General features: G+C 42.7%; 1 protein-coding gene across 3 annotated transcripts in view; it reads left to right on the top strand.

Moving 5' to 3' along the window:
• The first annotated feature begins 3,040 nt into the window (after positions 1-3,040).
• Positions 3,041-26,670, top strand: part of SLC2A12 (solute carrier family 2 member 12) — a 76,045-nt gene continuing 52,415 nt past the window's right edge. For all 3 annotated transcript variants that reach the window (XM_086317955.1, XM_086317953.1, XM_086317954.1), the window contains exon 1: positions 3,041-3,373. In XM_086317955.1, coding sequence (XP_086174081.1) covers positions 3,259-3,373 — 115 coding nt within the window. In that variant the 5' untranslated portion in view covers positions 3,041-3,258. The remainder of the gene's footprint in view (positions 3,374-26,670) is intronic.

Raw genomic sequence — 26,670 nt, 5'->3', positions numbered from 1 at the left:
ATGTCTGACTCTTGTAACCCCATGGACTATAGCCTGCCAGACTCCTTTGTCCATGGATTTCCTAGTAAGAATATTGGAGTAGGGTGCCACTTCCTTCTTCTCCAGGGCATCTTCCCAACCCAGGGACAAAACCCCCACTCCTGCATTGACAGGTGAATTCTTTACTACTGAGTCATCAAGGAAGCCCAGTCTGAAATGGTATGTAGCAAAATTATTGAAATTATGGGATATGAACTGTCCATCTGTTGATTATATCTTCCTTAAGTGGAGGAACAGTTTTTAAGGATAGTAGTGGCTCAAATTCCACTAAAGAGGGACAGCCTGTGGCGATACTTGCTTTAAAGAGAGTACCAAAAAAGAAAAAAAGGACAAAGTGTTTCAGAAAGTAGTCAAAGGGGTTTTTAGAAACTACATAGTTAATCAGGTCATTCGTGCTGCGATTCATGGGGTCACAAAGAGTCGGACATGACTGAGCGACTGAACTGAACTGAACTGAACTGAAGAGCCCAATATGTGAGCAGTCACTTATTTAACATGTATTTATTGAGGGTTTGCTGCATGTCTGGCACTATGCTTAGAGCTAGGGACACAGAGATGAATGAATGCTCAGGGTAGACATAGGGGCCTGCCCTCATGGGGCTTACATTCAAGTCATGCTAAAGTTAGTTGGATTTACAGGAATCAGTCTGTCATCCAGCAAATATTTACTGAGTATTCACTCTGTGCCAGGAGCTTGGAATATCCATAATGAACCAAACAGACACAGTCCATTGTCACAGAGCCTGTGGTCTAGCAGAAAAAAGGAAGGTTGAATCAAACTGCTGTTTGTAACTACAGTGAAACTGTATCACGGTAAGTGTACAAAATACTATGAAGGAGAAGTACAGTGTTCTTCAGGAAATTTCGTCAGAAGAATATTTCCCATTAGTCTGGGAGAAAAGACTTTTTCTCCTAAACTTTACTCTGTTTAAAAGAGAGAAGTGAGCACAGACCAGAGCTGGGGAGAACCAGTGGCCCGCACTGGGTCAACAGTGAGATAAAGAACAGAATTAGAGGTACCGGGAGCAATGTGGTCAGTCACATTGTGTGCTATTCCTTTGCATCTCCTTGGTTTCTGCCTTAGGAGATCCTATGCGGTTCGGCTACAGAAAGCAAATTGAGAATTGCTGAATTGCTCTTCACCATAGTAAGGGATTCTGGAATTAGGTTTATCTTCTACTTGGTCAAAGACTACAGAAAACACCCCCAACACATCCATGGTGCCAGGAAGCTGCTGGAGACACGGGGCCTGAGATCATTAAACAAAAGCAATTATACAGCTGATCCATCGCAAGAACATGTCCCCAGCCGAGGTCATGGATTCCCAGCAGAGAGAAGACAGAAGCCAAGAGAATACCAAGAGCTGATTAGAATACGTGTGTCCTGAAGATAAAACAAAACAAAACAAAACAAAAAACCTGTTGCTCCTACAATGATAACACATCCTGGGAACAAATACAAGCCACAGCATCACCATACCACACATTCTATAGTGGGGACAGGCTAATCTGCTGCAGTCTGAACCACTCACCTCTGAATCAGAAGAGGGCTGGGTTACACTCAAATAACTAATTTTCCAGCACTAGCAGCTGACATATAATAGGTGCATGATAAACACTAGTTGAATCAACACAGGTTTGTTTCCATTTGCTGCCTGATTCTCTGAAGGAAAAGAAATACATGGAAACATCTAATGATGAGCAAAGTAAATGTATAAATTACAAGTTAATTTAGAGGTGTGTTAGGATCCAGCCAAAATGATGAAAGTGAGTTCTTCACAGTTCAGCTTCTGCCTCTGCAAGCACGAACTTGTTTCTCTGTCCACAGGAATGACAAGGACCAAAAGCTGCAGTTCATCTTCTTCAGGTAAAGAAGTGCTCAAAGTGACAGAAACCAAGAAAATCAGAGAAGCACAAGGCTTGAAAGTTAGCATATAAGAGTTATGGCATTAGATCACCTGGCTTCCTGGTCTCAGCTACACCACAGGCTAGCTGCTATTTTTGAGGTAAGTTACTTTGCCTCCATTTTCTTCTCTGTAGTATGGGTACCTGCCTCATAGTTTCTCCCCTCCCCAAAAAAGAATCATTTGAGTTAATGCCCTCAGCATAATTTCTGGCTCCATTGCATTAGTGCTCCATAAATTTTTGTTTTTACTCTTAATGATTTTCAAAAATGATCCCAATTTCTTCTCTAAGCTTTTTCAAGAAATATGGTTTGCTAAGTATATAACTAAAGGTAAAATGTCATGACTCTATAAGGCCTTTTATAGAAATATAGTCACAAATCAGGGTGGAAAAAAGTCCTTCTCAGGTCCTGATTTTGCTCCAGATTGGATGATACCACAGCCACACCATGGACCATAAAGTCTAGCCTCTTGGAATTGGAAATGCCCCTCCTTCTGCCATCAGGCTATCAGGCAACGCAACAAGAAATTTAGGGTCGGTTTCTCCTTTAGACAGCTATGCATAAATAAACTGGATTATCTTGCCGTAACCCCAGGATGCAAAAAGTCCAAAGAATCTGTGCATTATGACTTTGCCTACGCTTGGTCTCAGGCCTTGATTTGTCTGACAAGCCTTGGAGAGAGTGAGTATGTATGGTGTTTACCTAGGGTAACATCAGGTAGAAACAATGACTATGCTTCATGCTTTGTTGACTTCTCTAAGTGTCATGACTCTTGGAACAACAGTCTTGTAGAAAAATTGACACACTTTCCTTTCTGGTGTGTCTCTGCATAAATTGTTCCTCCCTCTGCAAGATTAACTAATACCATCTGTGAGTATTCCAGGCCCTCCCTCAGTTTGCACTTGGATCTGCCTGTTTCTTTTCTCTGCCTCTTTTCAAAGGTGCAAGAAGAGGAGAGCTCCCCACCACCTAAGGGCCAAATACTGTCAGAGCTCAGGTTCCCAAGCCTTGAAATCCTTTGCTTCCAACTCTGCATCTGCAGGCAAAAACAATCCTCCGGAGATTCGGCCCTCCCACTGCCTGTGATAGGCTGCTTGGAATAGCAACAGCCTGTGTCACCGAAAAGGGCAAAGCTTTCGGAAATAGAAACAAAGTTGGTCACAAATCACATTGGCTTTGCTCGAAGTTTTTTTTTTTTTTTTTTCTTCCCCACCTTTCTTTAGCATGCAACTATGGGAAAAGTGACCGCTCGTGTCAGTTGGGGAAGTCGGGGTGGTTTGGTGCCCAGGGAACGGCTGTAACTTCTACGTGACCATGGTACCTGTTGAAAACGCAGAGGGCCCCAGTCTGCTGAAACCGAAGGGGCGAGCGGCGGAGACTGATGGCAGCGACAGAGCCAGCGGCGGCCCGCATCCTCCCTGGGCGCGAGGTAAAGCGAGGCAGCCTGGCTGGGGGACCGCGAGAGGAGCGCGCTGGACGCGTGTCTCACTCGTGTGTGTGCGTGTGCTTGTGTGTGTCCACGTGAGCGTGCAAGGTGCCTGGAGACAAGGGGACAGGATCTCGTGGGAGAAGCGACAAGGAGCTCTAATGTGAAGACTGAAGTCTCACTACTCCTAAGCCGGGTCCCCTCCTCTGTGTGGGCTGTATCAGGGATAAATCTCTTTCATTTGGAGAAATTGGCAAGATAATCGCGCCGATGAAGACACCCCCGCACACCCCCACATACACACATTTTTTTTTTTCATTTCTTGTCACACATGGGTAATCTGTAACAATTGGACATCCTAACCACCATTTTAAAAACCAGCATTTTAAGGAGGCTTCCTAAAATTATTAGTTACATAATCAATAAATTCAACTTTCTTTTTAAGTGCCCAGCGTCTTTTTGTAATGAATTTGAGCATTGTTTGCAGTCTAAAACCTCTGCTTACTTGCTCCTGCTTTCTTTAAAACTGGCATTTTAGACTGAGGTTTGTTTAATACTTCTCCTTCTGGAGGTGAAATTTGGAAAAGTTTTCATTCATTTCAGTTAACTTTGCTAAATCAAATGCCTTTCTTCACTTCCATGTTTACAATTTTCACAAACACACTGCCCACATGTAGTTGCCTCTCCCGATCAGTTAGTCTTCAAAGGAATAGGAACTCATTGTAATATGAAATGAAATCAGACACAAATAATACCCCCTTCCCCTGCTTCTCTCAGCTCTGCTCCCTCTAATCATATAATACATTCCCAGGCCATATATTAGAATTTCATGAATAATCCAAACCACCAAATAAATACAAAAAGCATTTATCTTTCATCTTGGGATGGATCTGTATACTTAGTTATTTTTTTTAACAATTGTTCTTTTAAAAGAATTTTGTTTTAATTTGATTTATTTATTGCATGCAGAGTATTAGTTCCCCAATTCCCTGATGGAGTCTTAACCACTGGACCACCAGGGGAAGTCCCCTATATGCTTAGGTTTGCATGGTGGGATTGTCTGATCTTGGAATTGAATCCACATTGGAACTGAGGCACCAAGCGACCCCTCCTCATAAATGGAGAAGCTCTCCTTCTCCCCTGCCCTCTTCCAGCTTAGCCCTCTTTCTAGTCAAGAATTCCCTCCTTCTAGTCAAGAATTAATATCTGGGGTCCCTCACACTACGGCCCAGTCCTCTCTTCAGCAGAGCTGCCACTTTCTCTAAGTGTGAGCTAAGTCCAAGAACAAACAAAAGAAACTTGTATTGGGGAGTAGAGAAAGAGTGGCGAAGTTCTCTCTGAATTCTCGCAAGATTGAGCTGGAGGGTGAGTTGAGGTGGTAATAGCGACAAAAGCAGTAACTATATAGAGTCAGTGATAAATGTCGCAAAGAAGTTGAAAACAAACTTTATGCTAAAGGGGCCTCCACAGTAACAATAAAAAACTATTTAGTTTTGATATGTCTATGAAAGCACAGTGTCCTTTTAATAGGTCAGATTGTCCAAGTTCACAATGGAAAGCAAGAATGTGTGCTTCTAAAGACTGAACACACACAACTTTCAGTTTAAAGTACAACTTTAAACTGTTGAAACACTAAATGAATAAACACCATCAATTGTCTTTTACATTTAACTTTAAATGAATCTTTATCATGTAGAAGAAGAAACCTAAATGCTTTTCTTAACTCCTTAATGAATACAGCTTTGATGGGTGCTATATGTAGCTTATATTTAGACAAATACAAACCTTATTATTACTTTCATAAATTTTCCTAAATTGTCTTAGGCATTCTTGGTACCCAAAGGCAATTATACAGATCTACATATATAATGAACACATAGCACGGACTTACTCAGCTGTTTTGACAAGTTAGTCTCTTCTATCGGGGTTGTATTTTTGTCTGATTTACAAAGATGTCAAATGAAATATTTGACAAAAACTTCTTTCAACTTCTTTATATTTTAAACTTCCGTAGCTTCATGCAGGAAACTTCAAGTGTTTAAAATATGCTTAATAATTATCCTTCTTTTCCTGCATTTGAAGGTAGCAAGTTGTTCTATATTCCTAGATGAAAAACAATGTACAAAGAGGAATGAGTTATAAACCCCGGATAAGGTAATTAAAGCATTTGAGATACTGAAAAATGAAACAAACAAACAAACAAAAAAACCCCTGTGATTGCACCCTTTAATGCTATTGTGCATAGTGAGAAGGGTTGGCAGGTTTTCCTTGGCCAAACCCTCTAAACTGGAAGGAATGCTTTGTTCCAGTGGCTAGAAGCTAATGAATTTAAATTCATTTTCAAGAAGTTATGGCTTAAGTGGGTACATTTTTAGTAAACATTTCAGCTTTCATAGACATGTTATAATTGACCTCGTAGGGCAAGGTTGAGCTCAATTTGAAATCTTGGTACTTAAAGCCAGCAACAGATATAGATGAGTTGAGAAACGTGATGGCTAGAGCACCTCACACAAGGAGAACAGGAGTCCAGAAGATGTGTGGTTGGCCCAGGTTCAGGGGGTGGCTGATCAAGGCGGACCCTGGCAGCCTGTTGCCCAGTGGGGCCTGCTTCTCCACCTCAGAAGCTGGGTCTCCCAGGCTCCTCTAATTCATGATTCAACAACTGGTTAGGAAGAAGGTTTCCTTAAGTCCTCCTTTACCCGACTCGCTCTGCTTTTCCACATCAGGTCTGCCCAAAAGGTCAGAAAGAACAATATTTATGTGAGTGCATGTTTTCCACACCGCAGATCCAGCTGCCCCATGTACTGGAACCCAGATCGCTGGAACTAGGCTCACTGAATCAGCGACACTGACGGCACTTCATCCCCTCCCAGACCCTTCTAAGCCTGAGCTGCCACAGTCCCGCAGTCTGAGATTCATGAAATGCACACCTCTGCTAGTGAGGCGGCTGCACTATGGCAGTTGTCCTTAAACATGTTTAAAGCTGCAAACTCCTTTCTGCAAATGGAGTCTGAGTAGGTGGTCAGTATGTGAGGCAGGTAAACATGGCACTTATTTAGTGGAAAGGGGGCAAGTGTAGAAAGAAAGCCCTGTGGCCTGGCTGCTTCTCTGCTCCCCTCGCATCCCCTGTGGCCCTGAGCCGGCTCTGGGGTCAGGATCACATTAGCAAACCTCAGGTCCATCACTGCTCTGGTTATGCAGGTCATGTTTTTGAGGTTGGGGCATATTTATGGTGCTCCTACTGTGAGCCTTGGGCCCTCAGAATGAGCCTAAACCAGTCCTTCTTGAATTGAGTCAGGCTTGGCCTTCTCAGGCTTCCTCAGACAGCTCAAGGAGAAGTTTACTTGTAAGATAGACTGAGAAGACTTTGGGGAATAGACTTGTTATCAGAGAAGAGAAGGTCAGACTGACCACCTTGACCTGGTAACAGAGCTTTGACTGTGAGACCAACTTTGGGAAGTTACTTTGGGAAGGCCCAGACCTTGACCATTCCCATGTTCCCAGACTTTCCACATATTAAAAAGTGACGTCTGAAACGAATATAATATTATAAATCAACTATACCTTTAAAAAAGCAGGGAAAATTTTTAAATTAACCATATACAGTATATATGTATCAAAAGAAAAAGTGACAAAACCCGTGACGAAACTTGTGCTTTTAAAAGCATGTGTATCTAACAAGTAAATGGCAGTTACAACAGCAACAACAAAAAAATTGTGTATGGCTTGATATTCCCAAGGAAATGGCAGAATTTAGAGACATTTGAATTTATGAGGGACTATAGATGTTTTTGTCTGAAAATATGACCAAATTTAAAGATAACCATCTCCTCTTTCTCTTCAATCAGCTTATCTCTGGGTCTGTACATTTCACCTCATTTGGAAATCATATCAAAAATCTAAATTTGAGGGGTTTTGTTACAGTGAGACCTGGGTAAATGGCTTCTCTGGGACCTGTGGTGGTGGTGGTGTAAGTCATGTCCGACTCTTTGTGATCCCATGGACTGTATGTAGCTCCTCTGTCCATAGGATTTCCCAGGTAAGGGAGAAACCTCTAAACAAATATGGCGGGAGCTGTTCCTCTGCCAGCTCTGGGTGGGTGGTGTTTGACTCACACAGCAGGGATCTTTTCCCCTTTAATATCATGTCACCCCAAGAGGTCAAGGAAGATTGCTGCTTGTCATAAACCACCTCTAGGCTGCCACCACAGCAGCACACATGCATTGATGAGAGCCTGTGGTGGCAGAGCTGGGCAGACAAGGAGCCACCAACAGTTCTCCTGACCTGGAGGGCCTGAAATTAGCCTGTGGATACCAGCGTGCCCGAGCAGGCTTAAAGCTGATGTCTATTTTGATAGGACAGTACCTTGGTGCGGTTGTTAGGTATTTTCAACATCACCCTTCTGTCTAGTAAGATTGCCGACAGGACCTGAGTGAGTTCTTAGGAACAAGCCTGGTGAATAGCTGGAAGGACCCTACTGGGAGCCCTCAAGTATATTTTTTATGTATTCTCTAGGGAGTACGTTTTAGTGGTCTAGACGCTGTAGTAGCTGAGAAAAACAGAACTCAAAATGCAATGAGTCCACTCTGGAGGCGACTATGGAAAATAATTTCCATGTATGTATTAAAGGTGAATCAGCCAATCTTAAAATGCAGTTTTTAATTGCTATAGATGTGTGGGATGATATTTTGTCATTGAAGAATAGTTAGTTCTTTTTTAAAAACTGATTAATTTTTGGCTGTGCTGGGTCTTCACTGCTGTGTGCAGGCTTTCTCTAGTTAAGTCGGGGCTACCCTGCCATGCGGTACTCCAGCCTTTCACTGTGGTGGCTCCTCTTGTTGCGGAGCACAGGCATTTAAATTGAATGGAATTAGGGCTCCCAAATTCAGCTTTTTCTCATGAACAGCCTTCCCCAAGTGGATGAGTTAGCGAATAAAATAAGGCAACGAAAGAAAGTCACCTAGAGTTACACCAAGTCATGGTGTGAGAAAGGAGAAGAGTTGAAACGGGCTGCTTTCCAAGTGGCTATTTGACCACATGCCAAATGAGAATAATTCCCTATCCTGTCTTCCCTCAAACAGTATCTGCTGCTGCTGCTGCTAAGTCGCTTCAGTCATGGCAGCCCACCAGGCTCCCCCGTCCCTGGGATTCTCCAGACAAGAACACTGGAGTGGGTTGCCATTTCCTTCTCCAATGCATGAAAGTGAAAAAATAAAGTGAAGTCGCTCAGTCGTGTTCGACTCCTAGCGACCCCATGGACTGCAGCCTACCAGGCCCCTCCGTCCCTGGGATTTTCCAGGCAAGAGTACTGGAGTGGAGCAGAAAGTATCCAACCTCTGGAAATTCCAGAGCAGTCCAGTGGTTAGGCCTCTGTGCTTTCACTGCTGAGGACCTGCGTTCAATCACCAGTCAGGGAAAAGGATCCCACAAGCAGTATGGCAAAAAAAAAAAAAAAGACACAGAACCTGAAATCCCTCCAAGTATTTCCCAGCTGAAATGTTGAGCCAATATACTACCTTTATAGTAAACGTAAAGTCATATGAGTTTTTTTTTCTTTTTTTTTCTGTCTTGGCTCCTTGGGAAAGCTGTTCTTCCTGTATCACAGCATGCTCATTTATCCATTTGCTAATGGTTATGATTCAGTGATATACTAATTTTTCTATACAATTTAGGTAGAAGTGGTCAGATCAGATCAGTCACTCAGTCATATCCAACTCTTTGCAACCCCATGAATCGCAGCACGCCAGGCCTCCCTGTCCATCACCAATTCCCGGAGTTCACTGAGATTCACGTCCATCGAGTCAGTGATGCCCTCCAGCCATCTCATCCTCTGTCGCCCCCTTCTCCTCTTACCCTCAGTTCCTCCTAGCATCAGAGTTTTTCCAATGAGTCAACTCTTCGCATGAGGTGGCCAAAGTACTGGAGTTTCAGCTTTAGCATCATTCCTTCCAAAGAAATCCCAGGGCTGATCTCCTTCAGAATGGACTGGTTGGATCTCCTTGCAGTCCAAGGGACTCTCAAGAGTCTTCTCCAACACCACAGTTCAAAAGCATCAATTCTTCGGTGCTCAGCCTTCTTCACACTCCAACTCTCACATCCATACATGACCACTGGAAAAACCATAGCCTTAACTAGACGAACCTTTGTTGGCAAAGTAATGTCTCTGCTTTTGAATATGCTATCTAGGTTGGTCATAACTTTCCTTCCAAGGAGTAAGCGTCTTTTAATTTCATGGCTGCAGTCACCATCTGCAGTGATTTTGGAGCCCCCAAAAATAAAGTCTGACACTGTTTCCACTGTTTCCCCATCTATTTGCCATGAAGTGATGGGACCGGATGCCATGATCTTCGTTTTCTGAATGTTGAGCTTTAAGCCGACTTTTTCACTCTCCACTTTCACCAAGAGGCTTTTTAGTTCCTCTTCACTTTCTGCCATAAGGGTGGTGTCATCTGCATATCTGAGATTATTGATATTTCTCCCGGCAATCTTGATTCCAGCTTGTGTTTCTTCCAGCCTAGCGTATCTCATGATGTACTCTGCATAGAAGTTAAATAAGCAGGGTGACAATATACAGCCTTGACGTACTCCTTTTCCTATTTGGAACCAGTCTGTTGTTCCATGTCCAGTTCTAACTGTTGCTTCCTGATCTGCATACAGATTTCTCAAGAGGCAGATCAGGTGGTCTGGTATTCCCATCTCTTTCAAAATTTTCCACAGTTTATTGTGATCCACAAAGTCAAAGGCTTTGGCATAGTCAAGAAAGCAGAAATAGATGTTTTTCTGGAACTCTCTTGCTTTTTCCATGATCCAGAAGATGTTGGCCATTTGATCTCTGGTTCCTCTGCCTTTTCTAAAACCAGCTTGAACATCAGGAAGTTCACGGTTCATGTACTGCTGAAGCCTGGCTTGGAGAATTTTGAGCATTACTTTAGTAGCGTGTAAGATTAGTGCAATTGTGCGGTAGTTTGAGCATTCTTTGGCATTGCCTTTCTTTGGGATTGGAATGAAAACTGACCTTTCCAGTCCTGTGGCCACTGCTGAGTTTTCCAAATTTGCTGGCATATTGAGTGCAGCACTTTCACAGCATCATCTTTCAGGATTTGGAATAGCTCAACTGGAATTCTATCACCTCCTCTAGCTTTGTTTGTAGTGATGCTTTCTAAGGCCCACTTGACTGCACATTCCAAGATAGACTAAAATAATTTATCACCTTATTCTCACCTTAGGAACTTTCATTCTTTTTGACCGTGACTCACTTTATACTGTTGTACTGAAGTATCAGGGAGAAAAATGCAATCTTTTGACTTATAGGAATATTTTTTTTCCCCTTAAGAAAATCAAGTATTATTTATATTGTAGAATTGTGCATCCCTTGGAAGTAATCTCCAGCTAGTCCATCCTAAAGGAAATCAGTCCTGAATATTCATTGGAAGGACTGTTGCTGAAGCTGAAACTCCAATACTTTGGCCACCTAATGTGAAGAACTGACTCATTGGAAAATACCCTGATGCTGGGAAAGATTGAAGGCAGGAGGAGAAGGGGATAACAGAGGATGAGATGGTTGGATGGCATCACTGACTCAATGGACATGAGTTTGAGTAAACTCCGAGAGTTGGTGATGACAGGGAGGCCTGGCGTGCTGCAGTCCATGGGGTCGCAAAGAGCCGGACATAACTGAGCAACTGAACCGAACTGAACTGGAAGTAATTGTTTCTCAAAAACAATCATGATGAAGGTCTGCCTGCCATTATTAGGCTCTGTGGCTATTAGCTGCATCCATATTATTTTATTTATATTATTGTTATTTTATAATGTGTTGCCCCTGTATGCACTTGTTTCCACATGCTTTGTGCAAGTTATGAGCCATGTACAATGCTAATTTATATATGGACTCTCAGCCTCAGAAGTGCAAGGCTTTTTAAGAATAAGAGAGAGACTTTCCTGGTGGTCCAATGATTAAGGCACCGCCCTTCCACTGCAGGGGCCACAGGTTCAGTCTCTGGTTGGGGAACTAAAGATTTCACATGCCCTGTGGCATGGCCACAGGGCATGAAATAAAATAGAGATGATAAATAAAGAATAGGGGGAAAAGTTGTAATTTTAATCAGTTAGTCTTGTGAAAGAACATCCTTAGCTAATGAACGTTTCATTTCTATTGGGAAACAAAATTGTGGAAAACTCAAGGCAAAATCACAGGAAGAATTTTTCATGATTTAAGTCCCATTATTGCCAAAAAAAAAAAAAAGGAATTCAGGAATGTATGAAAAGGCAGAATTGTTATGCTGGAAACAAGGTATCATTTTACTTCCTTTGCTATCAGTAAGAGATTGTTTCAAAGTTTTACTTACTTGTTAGAGAGATTTCACTCCATCAGTTCAGGTCAGTTCAGTCGCTCAGTCGCTCAGTCGTGTCCGACTCTTTGCAACCCCATGAATCGCAGCACACCAGGCCTCCCTGTCGATCACCAACTCCTGGAGTTCGCTCAAACTCATGTCCATCTAGTCGGTGATGCCATCCTCTGTTGTCCCCTTCTCCTCCTGCCCCCAGTCGCTCCCAGCATCAGGATCTTTTCCAATGAGTCAGCTCTTCGCATGAGGTGGCCAAAGTATTGGAGTTTCAGCTTCAGCATCAGTCCTTCCAAGGAAATCCCAGGGCTGATCTCCTTCAGAATGGACTGGTTGGATCTCCTTGCAGTCCAAGGGACTCGCAAGAGTCTTCTCCAAAAGCATCAATTCTTCGGCGCTCAGCTTTCTTCACAGTCCAACTCTCACATCCATACATGACCACTGGAAAAACCACAGCCTTGACTAGCCGGATATTTGTTGGCAAAGTAATGTCTCTGCTTTTCAATATGCTATCTAGGTTGGTCATAACTTTCCTTCCAAGGAGTAAGCGTCTTTTAATCTTATGGCTGCAGTCACCATCTGCATTGATTTTGGAGCCCCCAAAAATAAAGTCTGACACTGTTTCCACTGTTTCCCCATCTATTTCCCATGAAGTGATGGGACCAGATGCTATGATCTTACTTTTCTGAATGTTGAGCTTTAAGCCAACTTTTTCACTCTCCACTTTCACTTTCATCAAGAGGCTCTTTAGTTCTTCTTCACTTTCTGCCATAAGGGTGGTGTCATCTGCATATCTGAGATTATTGATATTTCTCCCGGCAATCTTGATTCCAGCTTGTGCTTCTTCCAGCCCAGCGTTTCTCATGATGTACTCTGCATAGAAGTTAAATAAGCAGGGTGACAATATACAGCCTTGACGTACTCCTTTTCCTATTTGGAACCAGTCTGTGGTTCCATGTCCAGTTCTAACTGTTGCTTCCTGACCTGCATATAGGTTTCTCAAGAGGCAGATCAGGTGGTCTGGTATTCCCATCTCTTTCAAAATTTTCCACAGTTTATTGTGATCCACAAAGTCAAAGGCTTTGGCATAGTCAAGAAAGCAGAAATAGATGTTTTTCTGGAACTCTCTTGCTTTTTCCATGATCCAGAAGATGTTGGCCATTTGATCTCTGGTTCCTCTGCCTTTTCTAAAACCAGCTTGAACATCAGGAAGTTCACGGTGCACATATTGCTGAAGCCTGGCTTGGAGAATTTTGAGCATTACTTTAGTAGCGTGTAAGATTAGTGCAATTGTGCGGTAGTTTGAGCATTCTTTGGCATTGCCTTTCTTTGGGATTGGAATGAAAACTGACCTTTCCAGTCCTGTGGCCACTGCTGAGTTTTCCAAATTTGCTGGCATATTGAGTGCAGCACTTTCACAGCATCATCTTTCAGGATTTGGAATAGCTCAACTGGAATTCCATAACCTCCACTAGCTTTGTTCGTAGTGATGCTTTCTAAGGCCCACTTGACTTCACATTCCAGGATGTCTGGCTCTAGGTGAGTGATCACACCATCGTGATTATCTGGATCATGAAGCTCTTTTTTGTACACTTCTCCTGTGTATTCTTGCCCCCTTTTCTTAACATCTTCCGCTTCTGTTAGGTCCATACCATTTCTGTCCTTTATCGAGCCCATCTTTGCATGATATGTTCCCTTGGTATCTCTAATTTTCTTGAAGAAATCTCTAGTCTTTCCCATTCTGTTGTTTTCCTCTATTTCTTTGCACTGATCACTAAGGAAGGCTTTCTTATCTCTCCTTGCTATTCTTTGGAACTCTGCATTCAGATGCTTATATCTTTCCTTTTCTCCTTTGTTTTTCACTTCTCTTCTTTTCATAGCTATTTGTAAGCCCTCCTCAAACAGCCATTTTTCTTTTTTACATTTTTTTACATTTTTTGCTTTTTCATGGGGATGGTCTTGATCCCTGTCTCCTGCACAATGTCACGAACCTCCGTCCACAGTTCATCAGGCACTCTGTTTATCAGATCTAGTCCCTTAAATCCATTTCTCACTTTCACTGTATAATCATAAGGGATTTGATTAGGTCATACCTGAATGGTCTAGTGGTTTTCCCCACTTTCTTCAATTTCAGTCTGAATTTGGCAATAAGGAGTTCATGATCTGAGCCACAGCCAGCTCCTGTCTTGTTTTTGCTGACAGTATAGAGCTTCTCCATCTTTGGCTGCAAATAATATAATCAGTCTGATATTGGTGTTGACCATCTGGTGATGTCCATGTGTAGAGTCTTCTCTTGTGTTGTTGGAAGAGGGTGTTTGCTATGACCAGTGCGTTCTCTTGGCAAAACTCCATTCAGACCAAACAAATCATTATTGAATGATTATTGTGGGTAATTCAATGAAGTAACATTACCCCCAGTTGACAGATAAGGAAACTGAAGCTAAGAGATCAAAAGCTAATAGTTACTAAGCACTTACTAGTGTGCACCAGCTACTTTTCTATTTCATTTATTCTCACAACTTTATGAGGTATGTGATATTATTATCTTTACCTTAGGACACAGAGGAACAGAAAGATTAAACTAGACATGTCAGAGTCTAGCTGCTAACTAACCAGGTATTCTGATTCCAAACTGTACCTTCAGTGTTAAGCCGAGGTACCTCTGGGAGAAAAGCAAATTGCTCCATGTAGCATGGATAAGAGCCTAGAGAGCTAAACCTCAGTGTTATAAATCTCTGGTGGCTCAGATGGTAAAGAATCAGCCTGTGAGGCAGGAGACCTGGGTTTGACCCATGGAGAATGGAATGGCTACCCACTCCAGTATTCTTCCCTGGAGAATTCCACGGACAAAGGAACCTGGCAGGCTACAGTCCATGGGGTCGCACAGAGTCAGACATGGCTGAGCAACTAACTTTTCACTTTTCACTTTTCACATTCTAAATCCACGCCAGGGTTTTGCACTTGAGCAACAATACTATCCAACACTGATGTCTCTACTTTCTGCTCTGTTCCGTGTTCTGATCTGTGAATTTGGGTCCCCATTACACTTGTTTCAGAACTTCATTGCATTTCATTTTAACTAGTTCCCTAATTTTCCATATGATATGTCTTTTTCTATAAGATTATGAATTTCTGGGTTAAAATATATATTTTTGAATCTATCAGATCTCTGAGCTAGCTGTTTAGAAAGTACCATATAGCTCATATGAGGTAGGAACTGTGCCTTTTCCTCTGTATTGCCATCAGGGATCATGTGCACACGCATAAGTAATGCCATCTTGTAGCCTAGGAAATGTGTCAGCACGGTACTCAATGTGCCCACCTTGATGACTGCACTGTCCGTCCAGATGAACCTGTCTGCCCTCTGTGTCCAAGATGGTATTGCCACGGAGTACATGCTTAATTGTTAAATCAGTGAATGAGTGAAGTGTTTGTTGAGTTAAACTAAAGCCCATTCTAATTCTGCAATAGTTATTGACTATCTGTGTAAGAGGTACAGTGCAAAATACTTCAGTGTAAAAAATAAAAATATCTAAAATATTGTCTGGGTCCATAAGTTTTACCAACTCATCAGACAGATAAGAATCCAAATAATGGCAATCATTTAGCAAATATTGAGCATCTTCTGGAATCAGACATGATGCTAGAACCTGGGTCCAGTGGTAAACCAGGAACATCTGTGCAATGCAGATGCATATTATCAATGGGCAATGAGAGAGAAGAGATCAAGAAATGTAGACAGGAGGAGATGACTAGACACTATGCCTTGGTAGTACACAGGGGATCCTAGAAGACAGTATGGCTAAGCTGAGTCAAGAAAGTATCACTGAAGCCAATAAGTTTACAGAGAACATTCTAAGCAGAGAAAATAGCTTGTATATGAGTTTGGAGAAGAAAGAATGGCACATTCAGGGAACTACAAATATATTTGTCTGATGAAAGCAGAATTCAAAGAAGGAGAAAGAAGGTTGTGAATGAATCTGAAGATGTTGAGTAGAGACATGTCATGAAACCTTTGTGTGATAAGTAACATGACAGAAGGAATTGTTGAGAAAAGATCTTATTGGTTTACAGAAATCAGGAAAAGTTTCTTAAAGTGATGATAGTGGTGATGGAATTAGGGGGTCTTGGAAAACTCTTCCTGCACGCCTCTAAACCCTTACCATTCTTTTATTTTTAATTTTTTGGTTGCACCTCAGTTTGTGGTGCAACCAGGATTGAACATGGGGCCGTTGGCAGTGAGAATAAATAGTCCTAACCACTAGTCCATTCTAAAGGAGATCAGCCCTGGGTGTTCTTTGGAAGGAATGATGCTAAAGCTAAAACTCCAGTACTTTGGCCACCTCATGCGAAGAGTTGACTCATTGGAAAAGACTCTGATGCTGGGAGGGATTGGGGGCAGGAGGATAAGGGGACGACAGAGAATGAGATGGCTGGATGGCATCACCGACTCGATGGAGATGAGTTTGGGTGAACTTTGGGAGTTGGTGACGGACAGGGAGGCCTGGTGTGCTGTGATTCATGGGGTCTCAAAGAGTCGGACACGACTGAGCGACTGAACTGAACTGAACCACTAGATCACTAGGAAAGTCCCACTATTCTTTTAACAGTTAAACAAAAATAGCTCCAGCTCCCATAAATTTAAAATCACATACCTCTTTGTTCCCCAGCTCTGCCCATCCTCAACCACACACAGTGTACTGGTGTGAGTCTTAGGATCAGAAAGTGGTTTCTGATCACTTTTTGCACCAGCTTCCTATTTATCCTGGTTTCTTGCCCTTTGCTTCCCAAAGCTGGTCTTTTCTCTTATCCCTCTTCTAGTCCATGCATGGATTACAATCCTTCCCTTCATATATTCAAATCCCATTCACTCAAGTTTTTGGTAGATTCTTACTAACAATCTGAAGAGGGCTATAGTGCAATTAAATATTAGGTGGACACATTCATACAATTCTCCTGTCAAATCCACCTTAGGGACTTTCTTGTCAACTAATTTTTGCTAGAAGCTACAAACCTCTTATACTATTTTTCTCTTATCTTCATTCCTCATCCTTACCCATCCTCCACAAGTTGACAAATTCTCCTGACTTTTTTTTTCATTTGTCTTATTTCTGGGTTCTGTTGGCCTTTCTTTCTTGAGCTCTGGTGTGTGTGTGTGTGTGTTGTCTCTCTCTCTTTCACACACACACACACACACACACATACAAATTCGTGCTTCTTAGCATTTTCTCCCTTTCTCTCTCTCCCTCCCATGGCTCACCTCTGTGTTATCAACATGACCCATGGCCTTTTCCCTTAACCCTGAGGTGGCCATCCAGGTATTCATTTTTAGTAAATAAAGTGCTCTTCCTAAGAACTTTACATCCGCAAGCTTTACAATATTATTTTCTCCCCATTCATTTCCTTAATTAAAGAATTTTTAAAGCACTGAGGATGACTTTCAACCATTTTGAGTCCCTGGATTCATTTTTAAATAGAAAAACAATTTCAAATTCTCATGTAATAGTTTTGACAGTTTTACATTTAATGATTAGAAAATATAGAATGGCAGGCAGATACTCTGCATTCACTCACACTTTGAATTAAAACCTTTTATTTCATCACATCTACACATATGTATGGAATCTTGAAGGACAAATGTGTATGTTACTATTTTTCCTAATGTTTAGTAAGCATTGATGGGATGAAGATCCTTTTTGAAGACTTTATCAGTTTTCAAATGTCCCTCACTTACCATAATTCACGCAGATTGAGAATCTCCTTCCTGGAGATGTCAGAGGTCTCTGGGTGAATGGCTGTTGGTTTGTTCTCCAGAGTCACCCCCTCTTAACTGTCTATTGAAAGTCCTCTTGAAAAGACGGGAAGAGATGCAAAATTGCAATAACATTAAAGCCAGGTATACTTATCAATGGGTTAGAACTTGTGCTGTGCTTAATTGCTCAGTTGTGTCCGACTCTTTGCCACCCCATGGACTGTAGCCCGTCAGCCTCGTCTGTCCATGGGATTTTCCAGGCAAGGATACTGGAGTGGGTTGCCTTACCTCCAGGGGGTCTTCCCCACCCCGGAATTGAATCCACATCTGCTGTGGCTCCTGCATTGCAGGCAGATTCTTTACTCCTGAGCCACTGGAGAAGCCCAATGTATAAAACAGGGAGTAATATTTTAGCTTTCCACAAACTGTCACTGAGCATCCCTGCTGAGAGAATTTTCATCGATCAAAGTATGACATCTCCACAGACCTCTTGGAGCTGCTTTTTTGAAAGGGTCAGAAGGTTTTGCTCCATAGTCTAATTCTTCCCACCCTATCCTATCACCATCCCTTCCCATTCTATATCTCTCCAGTTCAGTTCAGTTCAGTCGCTCAGTCGTGTCCGACTTTTTGCGACCTCATGAATCGCAGCACACCAGGCCTCCCTGTCCATCACCAACTCCTGGAATTCACTCAGACTGACCTCCATCGAGTCAATGATGCCATCCAGCCGTCTCATCCTCTGTCGTCCCCTTATCCTCCTGCCCCCAATCCCTCCCAGCATCTATATCTCTTAGGGGCTACAATTTCCAAGATTTCAGCAACTCTGGCTAGACAAATGAAGGACAGTGGTATTCTAGAATGTGAAAATCAGTGTTAAGAAGAGACAATGCTCAGATGAGCCACTGGAGTGGTATATTCTAGATGTTGTAGTTTTGCATGTACTGTTTTTGACAAGCAAAAAAAGAAAGTTTGCTTTATACAATGCAGAGATGTTATCCCCTGTTCACAGTCAGGGGACAAAAAGTAGAAGGGAAAAAATTCCTTTCTCAGTTCAGTGGGGTCCCACCAGAAAAATAACTTACAGATACCAGAAATGTGGCTAGTGTCTGTGCACATTAACTCCTCCTTCAAGTCTAACTAAGAACATTTCCAACTGCAACTGGGTGGTTATAGTAAGATGTGTCAGACACGGAAAACTTAATTGCTATCCCAACTTCCTTTTATTTCTTTGTCTTTTCCAACTAGGGAACTAGAAGATTCAGATACTTATTCTTATTCTCTCTTGCAGCCAAGTTTGACTATGGAACACACTGGTTCTGGTCAATGAGACATGAGGATAAGTCTTTGTGGGGAGGTAAAAAGTTATCCTCAACCTTTTTAGGGTCTGTGACTGAGTCCAAAAATTAAACCAACAAAGGCAGATTAACACAAAGCATCCATATTTAATTAATGTAAGTTTTATGTGACATGGAAACCTTCATAAGGAAATAAAAGCTCAAAGAAATGATTAAGCCTGAATATATTTATGCTTTATTTGTTATGAAAATACGACAAGAATATGAGGTAAGTGTAGTAAACCAGGGGAAACTTAGCAAATCTGTTCATTCAAATTCTTCTTGGTGCCCCTTTGCTTTCTGAGATAAGGATGTTCTTTTCCTCTGGGTATAACAGAAAGTACCTCTCACATGAAATATTCAACATGCCAAGGTGTTGAATTTTGGGTTAGCATGTTGTGAACGCCATCATCTTTCAAGGTTCTGCTGGAAAGTTCCCTCCATGATAAGAGGAAAGAGGCACATGGGGATAACTCCTTGCCCTAAGCCTTCTCCACTGTGAATCTGGTTGTGAGAGCATCTCACGCCTGGAGCTGTGACAGCCACCTGGCACATATGGTGACAGATTGGGGACAAAAGCCAGCCCTCTGTGCAGGCAGGAACAGATGGATGGGTAGAGTGTGAATCCTTGGAGACACCAAATTCAACCTGGTCTTCTCACAAACTAAACAGTAAATGCCCTTGTTTTTCAGGTTTTTGTTTTCCTACAGTCAAAAATATCATAACTGATTTGGGGGCTGGGTAAAGAGAATGTGGCAAGCCAGTTACTGTCAAGTACATTTTAAATACAAAGGCAAAACATGCATTCTAAGGTTTTTCTTTACAGGAAACACATATATTTTGGACAGTATCTGATTTCTGTTGCCTATAATTTTAAAAAAATGGACTCTGGGGAAAAAAAAAATGACATGCAGGACAACAGCTGGTGATAAGAGTAAATTGAGGTAAAGATGGAGCTCTTGAGAAACCTATATGCAGGTCAGGAAGCAACAGTTAGAACTGGACATGAAACAACAGACTGGTTCCAAATAGGAAAAGGAGTACGCCAAGGCTGTATATTGTCACCCTGCTTATTTAACTTACATGCAGAGTACATCATGAGAAACGCTGGGCTGGAAGAAGCACAAGCTGGAATCAAGATTGCCGGGAGAAATATCAATAATCTCAGATATGCAGATGATACCACCCTTATGGCAAAAAGTGAAGAGGAACTAAAAAGCTTCTTGATGAAAAAGAAAGTGGAGAGTGAAAAAGTTGGCTTAAAGCTCAACATTCAGAAAACGAAGATCATGGTATCTGGTCCCATCACTTCATGGGAAATAGATGGGGGAACAGTGGAAACAGTGTCAGACTTTATTTTTGGGGGCTCCAAAATCACTGCAGATGGTGATTGCAGCCATAAAATTAAAAGATGTTTACTCCTTGGAAGGAAAGTTATGACCAACCTAGATAGCATATTCGAAAGCAGAGACATTACTTTGCCAAAAAAGGTCCATCTAGTCAAGGCTATGGTTTTTCCAGTGGTCATGTATGGATGTGAGAGTTGGACTGTAAAGAAAGCTGAACGCCGAAGAATTGATGCTTTTGAACTGTGGTGTTGGAGAAGACTCTTGAGAGTCCCTTGGACTGTAAGGAGATCCAACCAGTCCATTCTGAAGGAGATCAGCCCTGGGATTTCTTTGGAAGGACTGATGCTGAAGCTGAAACTCCAATACTTTGGCCACCTCATGCAAAGAGTTGACTCATTGGAAAAGACTCTGATGCTGGGAGGGATTGGGGGCAGGAGGATAAGGGTATGACAGAGGATGAAATGGATTGGATGGCATCACCAACTAGATGGCCATGAGTTTGAGTGAAGTCCAGGAGTTGGTGATGGACAGGGAGGCCTGGCGTGCTGCAGTTCATGGGGTCTCAAAGAGTCGGACACGACTGTATGACTGAACTGATCTGAACTGAACTGAATTAGAGCTAGTTGAGATCAGAGATGCAGATAGACCTAATATGAAATGTGTGAAGTGTCAGAGTCTAAAACTGCAAAAGCAGAATTATTATCTGAAATCTGTGATGTGGAGGGTAAATAAGAGAAGCTACTACGAATGCACATTAAAAAAAAAAAAAGACAAGAAGAAAGAGACGAAAGAGAAAAGAATATGAAGCAGGAGATAGATCCACCCTACCCCTACCCATGGTAAGCAATTCAAGTTAGGTCCTTGTGGATACAAACTCCAAAATACCAATAGGAGGACAACTGAGAGAGGAACTTTGGCCCTGTCTGGATAAGAAATAAGAGACCACATATTTCTCTATTTCTAAAATGGAAGGACTGAACCTGTTGCCTCCTTGGACTATTCAATCACTAAGTCATGTCCAACTCTTTGTGACCCCATGGACTGCAGCACACCAGGCTTCCATGTCCTTCACTGTCTCCCAGTTCAGTTCAGTTCAGTTCAGTCGCTTAGTCGTGTGCGACTCTTTGTGACCCCATGAATTGCAGCACACCAGGCCTCCCTGTTGATCACCAACTCCCAAGTTCACTCAGACTCACATCCATTGAGTCAGTGATGTCATCCAGCCATCTCATCCTCTGTCGCCCCCTTCTCCTCCTGCCCCCAATCCCTCCCAGCATCAGAGTCTTTTCCAATGAGTTAACACTTCTCATGAGGTGGCCAAAGTATTGGAGTTTCAGCTTCAGCATCAGTCCTTCCAAGGAAATCCCAGGGCTGATCTCCTTCAGAATGGACTGGTTGGATCTCCTTGCAGTCCAAGGGACTCTCAAGAGTCTTCTCCAACACCTCAGTTCAAAAGCATCAATTCTTCGGTGCTCAGCCTTCTTCACAGTCCAACTCTCACATCCATACATGACCACTGGAAAAACCATAGCCTTGACTAGATGGACCTTTGTTGGCAAAGAAATGTCTTTGCTTTTGAATATGCTATCTAGGTTGGTCATAACTTTCCTTCCAAGGAGTAAGCGTCTTTTAATTTCATGGCTGCAGTCACCATCTGCAGTGATTTTGGAGCCCAAAAAGTAAAGTCTGACACTGTTTCCACTGTTCCCCCATCTATTTCCCATGAAGTGATGGGACCAGATGCCATGATCTTCGTTTTCTGAATGTTGAGCTTTAAGCCAACTTTTTCACTCTCCACTTTCTTTTTCATCAAGAAGCTTTTTAGTTCCTCTTCATTTTCTGCCATAAGGGTGGTATCAACTGCATATCTGAGATTATTGATATTTCTCCCGGCAATCTTGATTCCAGCTTGTGCTTCTTCCAGCCCAGCGTTTCTCATGATGTACTCTGCATATAAGTTAAATAAGCAGGGTGACAATGTACAGCCTTGACATACTCCTTTTCCTAGAGTTTGTTCAAACTCATGTCTGTTGAGTCTGTGATGTAATCTAACCACCTCATCCTCTGTTGCCCCATGTCTCCTACTACTATCAATCTTTCCAAGCATCAGGGTCTTTTCCAGTGAGTCAGTTCTTCACATCAGTGGCCGAAGTCCTTCCTGGACTAAAAAGGTCTTAGTTGCAGAGGCGTAGAAAAGCTAAGGGAATTGGTAGTTGCACGACTTAGCGACTAAACAACAAGTTGCACCAGTCAGGATCATAATTAAATTATCCAGCATGGGCAGAGAAGTTTAATAAATGCCAAGAGTGAAGGTGAGAGGAAAGAAGACAATAGTTATCTAAATATACCAGAGCATCTCAATTAATCGGTAAGTAGATTGGAGTACCAGAAGGCAAGAGGAAGATAGTGGCTACAGGTACTTGGCAAGAGGCTAAGAAGTCTTTTTGTCCCTTCTGAATAAGAGCTTCAAGTCTTGGAGTGGCTCACTCATCCACCTGGAATTTTCAGTCTGTTCTGAGTCCCCCTGATCCTGTGGAGATTTGGAGAAAGGGATGGATTCTCAGGGATGGCTGGAATGTGGGTCTTCAGGTTCCTGTAATGTATCAGTGGAGACAGGTTTAATCCTAGACAGATGAACCCAACTGGTGACATCCTGGAGTTTAACTGCTGTAGGGTTGCTCAGAAAGACTGGTAAGAGCCCTTCTGTTTTGAGAGAAGCTGGTCACCGGGGACTCATTTTTCGAGGTCTTTCAGGGATTACAACAGGGTACCTGGGACTATCATCTGGAGCGGGCTGCACTCTGTTGCCGTATTCTTGTATTGCCTTCTGGACCCAGCCTAGGTTTAAAATGTATTTAAGTTGAGCCTGGGTTTCTGGATCAGTTAACATGTCCAGAGTAAGGAATGGCCTTCCAAATATCGTTTCAAAATGGCTTAACTTGGTGGTTGCTTTAGGAGCTGCCCTGACCCTTAAGAGGGCTATTGGCTGCAGGTGATGCCATGACTCAGACATTTCCTGATGGAGTTTGCCCAAGATTTTCTTTAGCCTGTTCTACTTCCCCTGAGGACTGAGGTCTCCAGGATGAATGGAGGTGGTATTTATTTCCTAAAGCCCATGAAAGCTGTTAAGTGACCTTTGCAACTGAAGGCCAGTTGTCACTATGGAGGTGATGGGGCAATCCAAATCTAGGAATAATTTCCTCTAGGAGAGCCTTAGCCACTTCAGTTGCCTCCTCTGTTCTAGTGGGGGAAAGCCTCTCTCTATCCAGTAAAAGTATCCATAAAGAGTAATAAAAGTTTGAAGTCCTAGAAAGAGGGCATCTGAGTGAAATCTATTAACTTAGCTAGTCCTGTCTCCTGGGTAAGTCCCACCACACTGGACTGGGCTTAAGAGGGGAGGCTTGAGGTTATCTCCTGGATTATGGGTGGCACGGAGGGCACAGGCCCAAGTCACTCTTTTAATCATCTCTGGGAGCATTTTCCCTGTAAAAAAAAAAAAAAAAAAAAGTCAGAAAACAATCATAGACATTGCATCTCTCCCCAGATGGAGAGAATCATGTAACCCTTTAATAATTTTTTCATTGGTCAGAGAGATATATGAGCAACTTCTGACCTATATGCCACCAGCCATCTGTTCCCTCAGGTCCCCCCTCTGTCTCATGCCCAGATCTCTGCTAAAGTCCAGTGCCTGGGTATAACATTAAAAGGGATAAGGGGTGGGATTAATGCCTTTTTGGTTTTGGGTATCTGGGCTGCTTCCTTTGCTTTCTGATCTGCCCCACTGTTTCCTTGGGAAATTTGAGAAGTTCCCTTTTGATACCTGTAGCTGTGGATGACAGCTGCCTGTTTTGGTTTTTGAACCGTCTCTATGAGATGTAAAATCTTAGCCCCATATTTTATAGGGGAATTTCTTGCATTTAGAAGTCTTCTCTCTTTCCAGGTAGCTGCATGGGCATGTAAAACAGGGAAGACATATTTTGAATCTGTATGTAGATTTACAGCCTTTCCTTTCCCTAGGGTTAAGGCTCAGGTTAGAGCTGTCAGGGTTTTGCTTCTGTGACGCTGTGGCATACCCTCCCTCTTGACTCCATCTTTAATGAAACTGCTGCCATCAGTAAACCACTCTTCCTTTTTTTCCCACAGCTTCATCTGCTAGGTCAGACCTGCAGGCATTCGGTCAACGGTTTTGAGACAAGAATGTGTTAGCTCTGAGTTTGCGGCAGACATTAAGGAGCGAGATTAAGAGGATGGCAAGTTTTGAAGGTTAGCTCTGGGAAGTCAAAGAGCAAATCCTGGTACTTAATAAGGCAGCCTTCAGTTAGCCAAGAGTGGCCTTTTATCTCTAGGATCCCTTGCACTTGATGAGGGGTCTGGACTTCCGTTGCTGTCCAAAGGTAAGCTTGTTAACTTCTTCCACTAATAAAACTGTGGCAGCTACTTCCCAGAGGCCCCCAGGCCAGCCTCAACCATGGAGTCTAGTTGTTTGGAAAAGTCTCCTATAGGCTGAAGAACTTCCCCTAGCTTCTGTATAAGGACCCCCAGAGCTGTCTCCTGCTTTTCATCCACATAGAAGATGAATGGCTTCTTCAAATTGGGAAGACTGAGAGTCGGGACTCTGGTGAGGCCCTACGTGATACCATTAAAAGTCTTTTCCTGTTCCCTGTTCCAAAGTAACAGTTCTGTATCTGGTCCTTAAACAGCTTTATACAGGGTCTTAGCCATAAGCCTGAATTCTGGAATCCAAATTCTACAAAATCCTACCATGCCCCAAAAGATAGAGATGTTCCTTTGTCTTTGGAACACTTAGGCCTAATATAGCTTGTTTTCTATCTGGAGATAACTGTCTACTTCCAAGGTTTATAATATATCCCAGATAGTTAACTTGTTTTTTTGGAGATTGATGCCTTTGTCTGAGAGACTCTCTAACTCTGGATCCCAAGGAAATGAAGGACTTCAATGATATTTTGATCTGAGCCTCCAAGGAGGGACTTCATATTAATAGGGCATCTATGTACTGTAGCATAGCACCCTCTTTTGGGTGTATTTCCCTTATTTACTTTACAAGGGTCTGGGCAAACAAGTGTTCAGTTTAGTTCAGTTCAGTTGCTCAGTTGTGTCCAACTTTTTGCAACCCCATGGCCTGCAGCATGCCAGGCTTCCTGTCCATCACCAACTCCTGGAGTTTACCTAAACTCATGTCCATTGAGTCAGTGATGCCATCCAACCATCTCATCCTCTGTTGTCCCCTTCTCCTCCTGCCCTCAATCTTTCCCAGCATCAGGGTCTTTTCAAATGAGTCAGCTCTTCGCATCAGGTGGCCAAAGTATTGGAGTTTCAGCTTCAACATCAGTTCTTCCAATGAACACTCAGGACTGATTTCCTTTAGGATAGACTGGTTGGATCTCCTTGCAGTCCAAGGGACTCTCAAGAGTCTTCTCCAACACCACAGTTCAAAAGCATCAATTCTTCGGTGCTCAGCTTTCTTTATAGTCCAACTCTCACATCCGTACAGAACTACTGGAAAAACCATAGCCTTGACTAGACGGACCTTTGCTGTCCCGAAACCCCTGAGGCAATATTGTCCAGGTATATTGTTGCCTTTGGCCTGAGTCAAGGTTAGTCCACTCAAAGGCAAACAGATATTGTGATGATGGATGAATTGGGATGCAAAAAAGGCGTTCTAGAGATCCAGCACAGTTAAACCATTTAGTATCCTCAGAGATCTGGGCTAATATAAGGATTGGCCATGAAGGGATGTATAGGGACCATTACACAGTGGTGACGCATTTACTGCTTTAAGGTCTTATACCATCATATATTCCACATTTGGCTTAACAACTGGCAGAATAGGAATATTGCATGGAAACTGTTAGGGCAGCAAGATATCTTAAGACTTTATCCACGGGGGTTGTAAACCTTTCTTCACTTCCAACTTTATGAAGTATTGTCTCTTGTTAGGATAGGCAGCTTCTGGTCCAAGACTAATCCTTACAGATTGAGGGTTTATGGAGCTTCCAAGGTTTCCTTTGTCCCACATTGAAGGAGCCACTGCTTGTACAATATGACTGGGATGAAGACTTACTCCTCTGGCTGTTCTGTGTTACAGTCAAGATAAGAAACTGCTCAGGGCCTCCTAACTGGAGTATTGCCTGAGGGAGCTCAGGTCTCTCCCCCGCAGAGGGTGGGACACTTAGATATAACTAAAAGGACACGTGAAATCAACCGCTGCTCACATTTGCAAGTGAGAGGCCCTGTAAAGGAATGGCTGTGAGGCTTTCTGTCCACACCAGTCACAGTACGACTTTTGGAGGAAAGAGGTCCAGTGTGAATTTATTTATTCACTCAACAGATATTTATTGAAGACTGCTCCTGTGGAGAAGGCAATGGCACCCCACTCCAGCATTCTTGCCTGGAAAATCCCATGGGCAGAGGAGCCTGGTAGGCTATAGTCCATGGGGTCGCTAAGAGTCGGACACAACTGAGTGACTTCACTTTCACTTTTCAATTTCATGCATTGGAG

The sequence above is a fragment of the Bos grunniens genome, chromosome 9, assembly GCF_055505025.1.
Source record: "Bos grunniens cultivar Pamir isolate PY7600 chromosome 9, Bosgru_T2T1.0, whole genome shotgun sequence".
Classification (NCBI taxonomy): Eukaryota; Metazoa; Chordata; class Mammalia; order Artiodactyla; family Bovidae; genus Bos; species Bos grunniens.
The sequence above is the reverse complement of the archived record's forward strand: the minus strand, read 5'-3'. Positions and strand labels throughout refer to the sequence as shown.